The sequence below is a fragment of the Ixodes scapularis genome, unplaced genomic scaffold (genome assembly GCF_016920785.2).
Source record: "Ixodes scapularis isolate PalLabHiFi unplaced genomic scaffold, ASM1692078v2 ptg000320l_1___fragment_2___debris__unscaffolded, whole genome shotgun sequence".
Classification (NCBI taxonomy): domain Eukaryota; kingdom Metazoa; phylum Arthropoda; class Arachnida; order Ixodida; family Ixodidae; genus Ixodes; species Ixodes scapularis.
The window spans coordinates 50206-63157 of record NW_024609962.1 but is presented as its reverse complement, the minus strand read 5'-3'; the positions used below and the strand labels follow the sequence as shown (position 1 = coordinate 63157).

General features: G+C 48.2%; 1 protein-coding gene across 1 annotated transcript in view; it reads right to left on the bottom strand.

The window, feature by feature from the left end:
- The window catches only part of LOC120836315 (cholesterol transporter ABCA5), a 55989-nt gene extending 43491 nt beyond the window's left edge, over positions 1-12498 (bottom strand). The window contains exons 1-9 of the mRNA XM_042287794.1: positions 12296-12498; positions 10757-10889; positions 9377-9495; positions 8182-8405; positions 7537-7723; positions 6107-6253; positions 4515-4659; positions 1939-2095; positions 243-591 (exon numbers count right to left, since the gene is read on the bottom strand). Coding sequence (XP_042143728.1) covers positions 243-591; positions 1939-2095; positions 4515-4659; positions 6107-6253; positions 7537-7723; positions 8182-8405; positions 9377-9495; positions 10757-10889; positions 12296-12421 — 1587 coding nt within the window. The 5' untranslated portion in view covers positions 12422-12498. The remainder of the gene's footprint in view (positions 1-242; positions 592-1938; positions 2096-4514; positions 4660-6106; positions 6254-7536; positions 7724-8181; positions 8406-9376; positions 9496-10756; positions 10890-12295) is intronic.
- Positions 12499-12952: the final 454 nt, after the last annotated feature.

The following is a 12952-nucleotide window of genomic DNA, read 5'->3' as shown; positions in this document are numbered from 1 at the left end:
TCCCAGCTCCTGTCTGCCGAAGCTTCAGAGGCTTGTCAAGCTGGAGAGCGATCTGAAGAAGAACAGGCGTCAGCCACATCTACCACCGCTGCTGGGACACCGCCAGAATCGCGGCCGGCGACAATGTGACACTTCTGTGACGTCATCAGGCGGAATCCGAGGGACCACGGTTTAGGACGCGGTCAACACGCCAGTAGTAGACGCGTTTCAAACACCAAAGTTTTGCAAAAAGGCCGTCCCACCTCTTCGTCGATGCAGCTCTTGGGGATGCCCTTCATCCTGGCGAAGAACGTGAGGTGCTGCCTGGCCGTGAGCGCGTCGAAGAGGATGTCTTCCTGGAGGCAGACGCCCAGCATGGAGCGGATCTGGGCCACGTTCTCGGCGTCCACGGTGCTCAGGCCGTAGATGCGCGCCGTGCCCTGGGACGGGCTCAGCGTGCCCACCAGCATGTTGAGCAGCGTGCTCTTGCCGGCGCCGTTGTGGCCCAACAGCGCCGCGATCTGTCCCTCGTGCATGCACAGGCTGATGCCGTCCACGGCCACCACGGGCTCTTGGCGCCACGAGTGGAACACCTTGCGCAGATCCTGTATTCTGCCGCGTTCGTGGACGTCAACCGCGGGAATGATAGAGGACCGAAAAGATGATTGTCTGCTTTATTTCGTGTACTATGCACAATGAAATAACACCACCTTCTGCGCACTTCCACCTTTGTCCACTGTGCTGTGAAACGTGTAGAGAGCATGCGCAGTAACTTTCTCACGTGAAATATTAGACGCCGTGCAATTCTCCACGGCCATGTGACTCGGCATTTTTCGTCTGGTTGTAAACGCTTGAGAGATGTATGTATACTGCCTGGTGGGTAAGATGAACCGATGCATAATGGGCACAAAAAACTAAACCTGAGAAAAACGCCCAGGAGAGCTGGTTGTGAAAGCTTACGGATATTGCGAAGCTATAAATGGTATTCCATGCAGACTCCGAGCCAGTGTCATTGTACCAAAGCTCCTTCGTGTGGTTCTTTTGAATGTCACATTGTCGCGAAATTGCGGATCATGCCAACGTTTGTGTTCATTGAACTCAGCATACCATCGTTCCCACGTCAAACGAAGGAACCTATAGCTTTTAGGAAGTTCTTAGCTAACCACGATTCTAACAAGCGTATGACCGCTCTGTGGCAAATGGAATGTAAACAAAGCAGACTGGTTTACGAGAAGCTCGATACACGTTCCAGTCACGGTGGAGTCCGCGAGACCTCAGAGCCCGGGAATCGAGTATACACTCGTGGTACTCCTGGTACAGCAGGTATCGGGTACAGTTTTGGTGTACAGAGTGCTCGAGATCCGCTAGACGAACGATATAGCAACTCGGGCAGTAAACATCTCTAGAGTAGATAAATTTTGGATCGGCACTGCGGTCGAGTTACGTAAAGTGCCCACTGAAAGTAAATGGACCAGCAGACTCCAGCGATGCCTACAGTAATTAAACAGTGGAGCCATATGGTTACTAGGCTACACAAAAGTAACTGCATATTCTCGTCAAGCAGAGCAAGTACAGTAAGTTACTCTAGCGAGGCCAAGCGCTCCACTGGTCTATTTCGTTTTGAGACACGGCCTCTCTATATGATTCCCGCCCTCTTGAGAACGGTCTGCCGAACGGCTCTTTTTTGCCGGAGGAAACAAAAGTGCTTACGGTGGCCGCAGTGAGTGATATTAAGCCTAATGGCTCCGTGTAGCGGCCTTGTGACTGCTGTTTCACGCCTCACGCGGCGAGATTAGGAAACTCAGCTGGACCGCTGTTTCTATATATTTCCTGGTGCAGCGGTAGGCCGTAGTGAAGCGGAAGTGATCAAGTGGCCGTGCCTGCAGAGCACTGTACGTGGCCGTCTAAGGATAGTGTTTAGCCTTCCGCAGTAAACAGCGAGACAACGAGATGACACACCTGATGGCTTCTCGCCCGAGAAGTTCAGCAGGGCGGTCTTCCACATCGGCGTTCGGAGCAATCTCGGACTTGGCGGATTTGTCGTGAACTTCCTTCGCCTTCCAAGGAACAAAACACCTGAAGATGAACCAGGGGCTGCGACTCTGGCCGAACTCCCCTGCAGAAGGGGAGATGCAAGTTGAGGTCAAGCTTCCACAGTGAACATTACAAGCAGATGTATTTCTATCTGTCAATCGAACCGCCATAGGCATTTATCATATAGACCGCTGAACAATATAGGCGAAACATAAAACTAATAAATTCTTTAAAATTAAGAACAGCTTAAGGATGTGGGGTCCCGTTAGCCCTGATCTAGTTGACAACCGAACGCCGGCACCTGGAGACTGGTCATCGGTCGCCTCCGTAGCGAAGACGGTTCCTATGGTGCCTGAGGAACCGGATGGAGGACGGTTCCTATGGCGCCTCAGGAACCGGATGGAGGACATTGGCGTCGGCGGCGGTATACATCTGCGGACTAGCATCGCAGGAACGATCGGCATCCAGCATACACTGAAAGCGCACCTCTCCCAGACTTTCCTGATGACCTTTTTTGATCCCCGAAACTCCCCAGCAGAACGTAAGTGGAATAAGCCCTTTCTGCCGAGAGCTATGCGTTGACGTGTCACGTTTATTCGAAAACTAGGGACCAAGGAATCGGAAGATAACACTACAGATCACTGGCACCCTTTTTTTCGTTTCTTTTTTCGCTTGTTTGTTTGTTGCAGTATTTATACTCGATGTTAGCACATATAAACTTCAGTGTAAGTCAGCGCTGTTGTTCGTGTAAGCTTTTCTTTCTGAACCTTGTCTGCGCTATTTGAAAATTTTAACCATAAAATGACAACTGGCGCGAACGTCAACGTTAGTAATAAATGAACGAGGACATCATTGTCTTCGTCAATTTCTTATTTTTGTGTTCCGTCTAGGTGTCCTTTTAAACAAAAGCATTGAACCAACTACAGCAGATTTCCATTTTATGAGACACGCAGCTGAAGCTCAAGTTCAATATCCGTTTTCCAGGCACAGGCTATCTTTTAAGTGTGGCTCCTCATTCTTTCTTGCCTTTTTTGCCTTGCGAGGACACCGAGAATTCACCAAGTTTGGCGAATGAGCATCGTGTGGCGTGACTCAAAACGTGTCTGCAGTGTGGTGCGTGCGATGGCGCCCAGTTCGTTTACGGCACAGGTGCATGGCAAACGGCCAACTCTCCTTGCTTAGACTGCGCCACACTGCGCCACACGTCGACGCGACGTACGCGAAATCTGAGTTGGCTTCCGCAACAGTGCAATTCAGCATTGACGCAGTTGACTGTAATGTAAATATCCAAGCTTCAACGGTGGACATTCCAGTTACAAGCGCCTGTAATGCGGCGTTTACAATGGGTATTAGAATTGCAACTGCTTGAGTAGTAATTCATACCAAGTCTCTGCGGCGGGTGCTGCCACGGTGGCCATTGCCAATACGATTGTCTGTAATGCATCCCAAGGCTTTGATGATGAACATTAAGATACGACTGCGCGTAATACAAGAAACTTGCATTGCATTGCATTTGCGAGCGAATACAATTCCTTGCAACAAATTACATTTTGTGCAATGGCTTTATGATTCAGTTTATTTTTTCGTCAATATGACATACTTATTGTGTACTTGTCAAACTTCCATCTTATTTTGGTGTACCATTACCACAGAATATCGTTCCATTACGTTAGATATCTTCAACAAAAAAGGCCGCAGTTTTCAATTTAATATTTCAAAAAGTTGCAGCCGAGTTTGTATTCCAAGTTTGAGACGCCTTCTTTAACAATTCTTTATGACCACAAGGCATTGCTCCAACATGCCAGAAAACATCATATGGTAGCATTGCTGGCACATGCGAATATTTCTAACTATTTCCCTTGCAATCATAAAAGAAAAAAATCCACACCTAGGATTTACTGTTAGAGAACAGCCGTTATATCCAAAACACCCCAGAGATGTCCTTTGTGTTTTAATTTTTTATTTCTTTATCGTGTATGAAAAATAATTACGAACATTGAACTATAGGGGGCGCTCCGACCCGTTTGTTGTCCCCACACCTCGGTGTTTACCCAACACAAGGCCAGTGCACATGCCCACAGGCCTTGTGGGCATGTGTATGTTACCTTCAAAAGAGCGCGGGGCACAGTGTAATGTAAAAATACCGACAATAAACGAAGTGACGCTAAGCGCCGGATTTCTCCCGAAAACAGTCGTCAAAGAATGCAAGCTTTACCCACTTCCGCTTTTGTGCTGAGTTCCGCACCGCGCATGCTGCATTGTTCCTGCAGGCCGGAGTGGTAACAAAAGAGCCCCTCCTCCCCCCAACCAATGAACCCGAACTCCAGCCGAACGCTGACGCCGCGTTCGGTTAAGTCAGCCGAGCGCTGAGTCATTGCACTTGTTGTCCCCATCCGTGCAGTTCTAAAGTTAACCGCTTTGGGCGCCACGTTCTGATCTCCTCCCCAATAGCTTTAAGAATTTTGCGACATCTGAAATCATAGAGCAAGTGAAAAATTTACCTGGGATGATAGCGTCGAAATAGTAGGCGAGAAAGCCGTAGAGAAAAATGTCAAAGAGCAGCATCAGCATAGAGCTCCCCACGGAGAAGCCGTCTTCAAAGACATTCCGAAGTCGCATAGAACCCATCACGTCCATCTGGCAGATCTGCAAGCGAAGAAAGAAAAACGGCGGTATTTTCGAAAACTAGCCTGTCAGTAAGAAAATGTCAAGCTAATACAGGTGCAAAAATACATTCTAGAAATGTGTGCTCCAATCAGTGTTCACTATAAGGCCTGTTCACACATGCAGCAGAGCGCTACAAGCATAGCGCTAACCCCGCGCTTAGCGCGTGCTGACGGCAGCGTTCAGCAGCTTTGTATCGCACCGTCAAAACTGTTGCTCATGGCAGACGATAAGTAGCTAACGACACGTGAGGAGCGCTACATCAGCGCTTCGCTGCATGTGAGAACCAGCCTTTAAAAGGAACACAAATCAACGTCCTTCCTTCGTTGAAAGTCTTTTTATCAGTTTGGAGAATAAAAAATGAAAGCCGTTTACAACTCCCTGTAACGCCGAATTGGAGCGCAGCTCTTGGGGCGGAGGAGGGAAGGTACTGAGGGGAGGGTATATTCCTCCTCCCTCCTCCTCCTTGTGATGCTGCCTGCTACTCCTGAACTATAGGGCTCCGGTTCGAAGCCGGCCGAGGGACAAGAGATAAAAGTTTTTTAAAATCATTTTTTGGAGTAATGAAAATTCGGATTCGTCCCCGGTGCCCATCCTCCCTGCTCCCCTCCTTTCTCCTCCTCCCCTCACAGGGGTCACGTGATCTCGGGAAGAGGGGAGGGGGTCACGTGACCCCCGGACTTGGGGGGCCACGTGACCTGGGGGTGTCGTGTGACCTGGAGGGTCACGTGACCTGGGGGATTACGTGATCTGGAGGGGTCACGTGACCTCCTGGTTACGCCGACGGCGACGGCGACGCCGCTCAAGGCGGAAACGGGCGCCTAAGAACTGCGCTCTAAAAGGGTGAGTGTCATCGAGCGCTACAGCGGTCAGGTAATTCTAGAGTTCAAAATCCGTTCCCCCTTTTCGCCATGACAGCACGGCCCGGAATATGATATCGATCGGCCTGGTTGGTTGAACTTTCCTATAGAGACATCGGTCATCCGTTTGCACGGTGTCAAAAGACAAGAGCCGACAGGGCAAACAAGAGCCATCTATAGACAGATACAAGTTAAGCACGCGCCAAATCAACACCACTACCATCCATACCAGATAAGGCATCGGATCGCTCCGCAGTCCGACCAGAAGTAGTAGCCACGAAAGTTTACGAGACCTTCGCGCGGCGCGAGCCTCGGCAGCGGATTATCGGCGCATCGCGGGGAAGCAGTGGGTGACTGCAGAGAGGGTGTGGGAAGAGCCTCCGACGTATTCTTAACTTGCATCTCACTGAAGTCCAGGCAACGCGATGCCACGTTGAGTAGGTAGGACTAATAGCAATCCATCATTGTACTCCTAGGCATACGAAGCTGTATACTCCTTAACCGCGCGCAAATAAATCGCAGGACTGGCGTCGCTTTGGCCGAGTTTAAACAGCCAATGGCGAGCTCACCCGCTCAATGCCAAGGGTGAATGCTGCCGGCGAGAGCAGGGCGATCACGTAGAAGACCCAGGTGGAGACCCTGCCTCTGAGGAACACCGACAGCATGTAGAAGAGGCTGAAGAGCAGCATCATCAGTCCCACCACTGAGCCGGCAACCTGCGTGTCAGCGTGCAAGAGGCCAGGGAACGAGGCAGGAACAATAAGAGGAGCAACTACACTCATTAAGGAGCGCATAGCCTGGCGCTTCCTGAGTGCCTCGTTTTCCCTCCTCAGCCAATCAGATTGCTGCATTAGTTGAAAAGAACGCCAAAGATCCAATCAACAAGCGTGAACATGACATGCGACGCGTTTCTCACTCGTTTCTGTCGTTCTCCACCTGTGACTACGCACGGAAGGACCCGAATGATTGAAAGAGCGAGTCTTAGAGCACTGCCGTATAAGATACAAATCCTATCACGCAAATTCCAACTGGCGGAAACATATACCCTGTGGGCCGCCCGTTCTCGGAATAATAGGAGTGTGCACGTGAAGTCCCTGTGCGTTGAATTCAATTCAGTTCGGTTTATTGGCGTCCCTTCTGCATACAGGCGCAATTTTCAAAAATGAAAAGCCAAACATAGCTTCGCGAAGTTCAGTCCCTACATTTCGTCACGGGCTAACCAATAAAGGCAAAAAAAAAATACTTACGAGGAATATAAATGAAACAACGGAGGACTAAGACGCAAATAGAAGCTTTTATTCAGAAAAATAATCGAAGCGAGGAAAGAAATAAAGAAAAAATTGATGATGGAGGCATATTTGTAGAAAATATAAAGGGGTGATTATCTATGAATGCGATAGAATTTATCGTTGCACAGACGGGCTGGTGTTCGGTTCTCCGGTAAATTTAGCGGGGAACCTGCATTTGTGCATAGGTCACGTAAAGTCAATATTTCGCTAAATTTAGCGGGGAACCCGATTCCGCTCAATTTAGCTGGGAATCTGAATCGGCACACGGGCCACGTGAAGTCAAATTTCCGCTAAATGTAGCGGGGAACCTGATTTGGCTAAACTCTAGCGGGGAACCTGAATTGGTGCATAGGTCAGGTAAAGTTTATTTTCCGCTAAATTTAGCGGAACATTTACTACATGGAGGCGACAAACATGAGCAGAAATCTGCGATGAGTAGCTTCACAATGTTATCGCATTAAAAGAAAGGTAGTCGCCAGTGTTGCCGATTCGGGAGGGGGTTTGGGAATGGGTTCGGCAGTAGGGAGCTTTAGTAGACCGCTCCGATAACTCCGACAACGATACCGGATACACCGCCGGCGCTTTTGCGCATGCATCCTGCCGCCATCAGGTGCCGTTACCAAGGTCATCGTAACTATCTACTAAAGCACCATTCTATCTACCAAAAACCGAACGGCGCACATTGCCGTTCGCTGGCCACAAGCACTCACCTTGGACTTGCTGAAAAAAGGCGTCGCCATAAAGCTGAACATGACGACTGTGAAGCCGTAGAGGAGCGATATGACGAACACGAGGACAATGTCCGTGTTTGGAAGAATGTGAAGCACGTACATCATCCCCGTCATGATCAAGCAGACGTTCACTACCACCACGGCCTCGACCAGGAACCACGCGGTCCTGCAAGGATACCGGCCACCAGGGCACATGGTACAATAAAGGCTAATATCGATCAAATAGTATTTACTCACGAAATAAGCAAATGCACTACTCAGTAAAGGATTTAACATAGCTCGTTATACTCAAATAATGAGAACTCCCAACTTCAATTAGAAGGACGCGACGCTCCTCACAATAGGCAATCTCATTAGCTACATAGCGATAATGAGATGCGTTCCGTTGCTTCAGCTATCGGTGACTGTAAAAAGAGCGGCGGCATCCTGAGAAGCAAACGTTTATCCAGAATTCGGAAGCAGGGAAGTGTCCGTAACTCCAGTGGGGATCCTGGGGCGTGCCTGTGCCTTGGGTTTGTATATTTTTCGGAAAAAGTTAGGGGGGGGGGGGGGGGGGGCAAACTTAACCGAGGGAATGTTTGGGAAGTATTTGAGGCAATCTACAGACGTGGTCAGGTTACGTACCAGTAGGCTGAGGGCATCATGCCCATCATGAGCATGCCCTCCTTGATCTTGCGCTCCTTCTCGAGTACGATGTTGACGCAGAGCACGGACACGAAGGGCGAGAAGGCCAGCGTATGGTAGAGGGGCACCAGAGACCTCCACGTGGTGCCCGGGTCCACGTACGGAGGCTTGGGCAAGAGCCGCACCACTAGCTCCGGCAGCCGCGCGTCTGCCTTGGTCCAGAGCTGCGGGCCGACGCAGCGATAGAGAACTCAATGCGAACTTTTATTTTAAAGTATGAAATGCATTTTTTTTTAAATACTCCGGAGTATTTATTTTATGGATTCCGATTCGATTAATAATTACTGTAAACGACTTACATTTCGCGGGCTCAATATTTAGGGATTTAGGTAAAAGCTGAAGTTTTAGAATATTGCGCGGGTTCTAATTTTCGCGACGCGGTGGGATCTCAATATAGAATTCAATGTGTTTACATTATAGGCGATTCGCGAAATTCGCGAAATTTTGGTCATCGCGAAAATTAAATCGTTTACAATATCTAAACACGTCAACATATATCGATGAACTTAGAAACCGAAGTATCAAGCCAAACTGTTGTTGTTTTTGGCGGGGTCGTTAAATTGGAATTTTTAATTTTGGTACTCATTTTTTTTTTAACTCAGCCTTTGTCGACAACAATAAAAGAAAGTGACGCCAGCAACAGACAGGGGTTTCCTTTTTAGGGCTAGGCTATAGAATTTGTTACCAAATGATAACAGTAGGTTTGATGATGTCAGGTCAGTACTTTGAAAGCTCGCTCCAGCACTCGCGCACGGAGCGAGTGTGCGGCCTTTACTCTGTTCTCTAGACTGCCTGCTCGACCTGCAAGCCTGCCTGCCTGCCAGGTATGTCATGGGCACTGAGAAGCGTGGGTAAATTCGAATGTTCGTTTTTGCATCGACTTCACTGGCCGGTTTCACAACAACGATTTGAAATTCAGTAATAATAAAAATAGCGTGCCGGAGAGGATTACGGCAGGGTACGCAGAAAAGATTTTGTGTTCGGGTAGTTAAAAAAATCGCCGGAGTACCCCCATAGCGAAACCCCCTGCTCCCATAGATCTGTCCGCCTGCCCGTCCGTCCATTCATTCATTCATTAATGACGTGCAGGCATACGCCCCAAAACAGACGTGCGTTCGTGGGGCGCGGCGCAAACCTTGATGAAGCAGAAGTCGATCGCAGCTTGGAGGGCGCTGAAGCCGCTGGAATAATAGGAGGCTGCCGGGCACATCACGGAGTCGTACGAAAAGATGAAGTGCTTCACTCTGCACATCTCTGTGGGAAGAAAGCGGAGGTCTCGGATACGCGGCATGCTAATCTCAAGCGCATTTCTAGTGTTTGCTGCGCTTATTTAGATGAAACACACGTCTATTCGAGTGTTTCGGTGAATTTCCAAAATCGGAAGCAAGAAATACAATGCTTAAAATTAACGTATCTTTCAATTGCAATATTTACCTTTTCTGAGTGTTTTCACACGAGCGATCTGGTTTCCTTTTAGTTTTCTCTTTCTTTCCTTTCATTTAGATGGATTTGAAGCACCTACATTTCTCTCACAATTAAGGAGCAAAAGCTTATAGGCTGTTAAACTACTTTGTTAGCCGCACATGATATGAAGCCTGTCTTGGCGTGACGAATAAGGGTGCAGTTCCCGAAATACCTCATTCATTTATGACTATAAATAATATATACAAGCTTATGAAATGTGGAGGTACAAAAAGTGAATACAATTTTATATCATAAATGAAAAAAGTAATGACTGAACGATTTAAATAAGCAGAAGCTTAAAGGGATGCTGAACCGATATTTGAAATCTCATAATTATTGCCCGAGAGGGCTTCACGGGATGGTACTGTACCTAAAAACGATATTGAATCAGACGGATGGGGCCCGAATATTTGTGTTTCTTTGAATTAAGAGCGAATCCTCGTCCGGAAGCCGCCGGTGCGAGCGAGTCCTTCTGAGAGCAGGCGTAGCGGAACCGACGTGCGCATTCTCGGCGCCCCCAGCGCCCCTGGTGCCTCCGCGCATTCTCCTCGTTCGTTGGCCTTGATTCTTCGCTCGGCGGCTGTTCTCAAAGCGGCTGGTACTAACAATAACAAACGCCACCCGGCTTAGCGCCTGGCTTGGCTTGGCTCCGTCTGTCTTTTGAGGCCAATGAGAATGCGCACGTCACGAGGCGAGCTTTCCACGACGCTCACCAGGGGTCGCGTAAAATTGTATTTTTCGTGTTTATTAAATTTTATACGCCTTCTCGCTCAAAACAACGTCATTTAGAAGTAAAGGACATGCTATGTATGCCATTGCGGCCAAGAATTTCCACCCAAAATTTCGGTTCAGCATCCCTTTAAGGAAGGTCTTCATGGAAAGAATTAATGAAATAAACGAGGATGAAAGGAACTGACACGAAATTGTTATAACATCAAGTTCTCGTACCATAAAAAAGCGATTATTCTCTACACACTTTTGAAGCGCCCCAAAAGCAAATTTTCTAAATAAAATAGCGGGGATTAGTTCCATTATGGGTAAACTACGTTACCTATTCCAACTCGCTTCACGTCAGGCGAAGGCACATGCCGCAGGGGAAAACGGATTTGGTAGGAACCAGACTTCTCGAGGTCATCCGAAAAGACGATGCCAACTGCCGAGTGCGTAACATTAAACCGGTACGCCTGCGAGAAAGAAACAACAACAAATGAACAAACATAAACACATATTATATCCACAGGATAGGCCTTGAACTCCTGATCACAAACGATCCAAATGACCAGAGTTTCGAAGGGGATTCACTTCCCACGCCCCATCGCATCAGGTCAGCCAGGCACTCTTCAGCCTCGGGAAATGTTTCGGGACTTAAGCACTATGTACGATGCGACCCCACAGACATCGCCAGCGCGGCTAGCGCTACTGCTGCCACCATGTGTTGCCAACTTTCTAACGGCGGACATCAGTCGAGCGTTTGCTGACACCTCTGCAGCCTCCGCAAGAAAGTTCTCTCGATGTACAGTCATGCCGCGTTTATATAAACCTCGCTAATAGACACAATTCTTTTTAAACGAATTATAGTATATTTTTGTCCGTTTCGGCGAAAAAATGCATGTATACTTATAAGTATACATGCATTTTTCTCTCGTTATTACGAACAACTCACAATTCGATCATATTCTGGGGGAAACGGATGTTTCCTATATTGACGAAACACCGAGAGTACCTTCCTAAACAAGCACAGGGCAACCTACGTTGGGCAGTCATTGGGTTTCTTCACTGCCGAGATGCCTGAAGCTGAAAATAAAGTATTGTCAGCTTACAGGTGAACCGGGTGCACCGTCACTCTTTATCTTAAATACATTATTTTATTTTTACAAGGACTACCAGGATACGGGCGTATCAGAAATGAAAAGTAGTGTTGAAGAATATTTTAAAAATATATCAAAATTGTTTCGCTTGTTTTCTGGATAAGTGTACGGAAAAAGAAATGGAAAAGTAAATTTTAACGTAACGAGTAAAGTAATACGTTACTTTTCATTCAAAGTAACTTGTAAACGTAATCCATTACATTTGAAGCTCGGTAATTTGTAATTGCAATCCATTACATTTTTCAAGTAACCAGCATACGTCTGGCTGAAACACTCCATCGGGCCCATTTCTGCGGTATGCGGTTCCGACAAGCTCTCCTATCTCTCCATACGTCAAATAGTCAGAAGCGTGAAACTTTCAACAACGCCTTCCACCTTAAATTCGGGTCTCAGCTCTCCAAACACTGGAGCAGGTAGGCCAAAGAAGCGAGAAAGTTCGGTTTGAACCCGTGTTGTCCGCAATGCGGCAAGCAAGTTCGTCTGCTTTTTTTTTTTTTTTTTTGCCAAGGTTGTGGTGACGTCACAACGCCAAGCTCTGATTGGCTCTGATTGAAGGACAGCGGGTAGACCTCAAGGCAGCTTGCGTTGAAATCTACCACTATCCTTCGATCAGAGCCAATCAAAGCTCGGCATCTCTCTGACGTCAACACAACTCCTGCGCAATGAGCAGACGACTTGCCCTCCGCTTAAGGAAGCGAGAGGAGAGCGTTGCTTGGCCGCACCTGCTCCATGTCGCTCGAGTTGTTGTAGAGGGAGAAGTTGAAGCCGCTGCTGTTCGTGTTGCTGTTGAGGAACTCGACGACCTGGCGCATGAAGGCGCCCACCTGCGCCGTGGCCGGAGCCGCCATCAGCTCGGTCGTGATCTGGGACAGGTGCGAGGGCGTCACGAGCAGCACGTGGCCCAGAGGTCCGCGGTGCGCGGGCTTGGAGCGCGGCTTGAGGCTGCTGCGGATGCTCATGAGCGAGGCCACCATCAGCAGCGGTATTATCACCTCCTGGGAAGGGCACCACGGCGGAACGCGTTAGGCGCAAAGAAGTGCGCGGCTCTTCGCCACAGTGACACCCATTGCCGTCGTTTGCGCGTAGTAACTAACACTTGTACGCATACCCACCCTTCATTCGCTCGATCACACACAATGCAGCCTTGTGACCGCTCAAATACACAATGCCCCCCCCCCCCCAAAAAAAAAAAAAAAAACACATGACTAGATTGTTTTTATTGCATGTATAACCTACGCATCGCCCGAACGCTCCTTCTCCGCTCAAATTTAGTGCCAACGGCCATGACTGTTCCAGAGCCAACTGTTATCTCATTTAAAAGTTAGAAGTGATTTTCTGAAAATAATAGTTAGAATATGGGGCCCGTTTTCGTCCGTTTT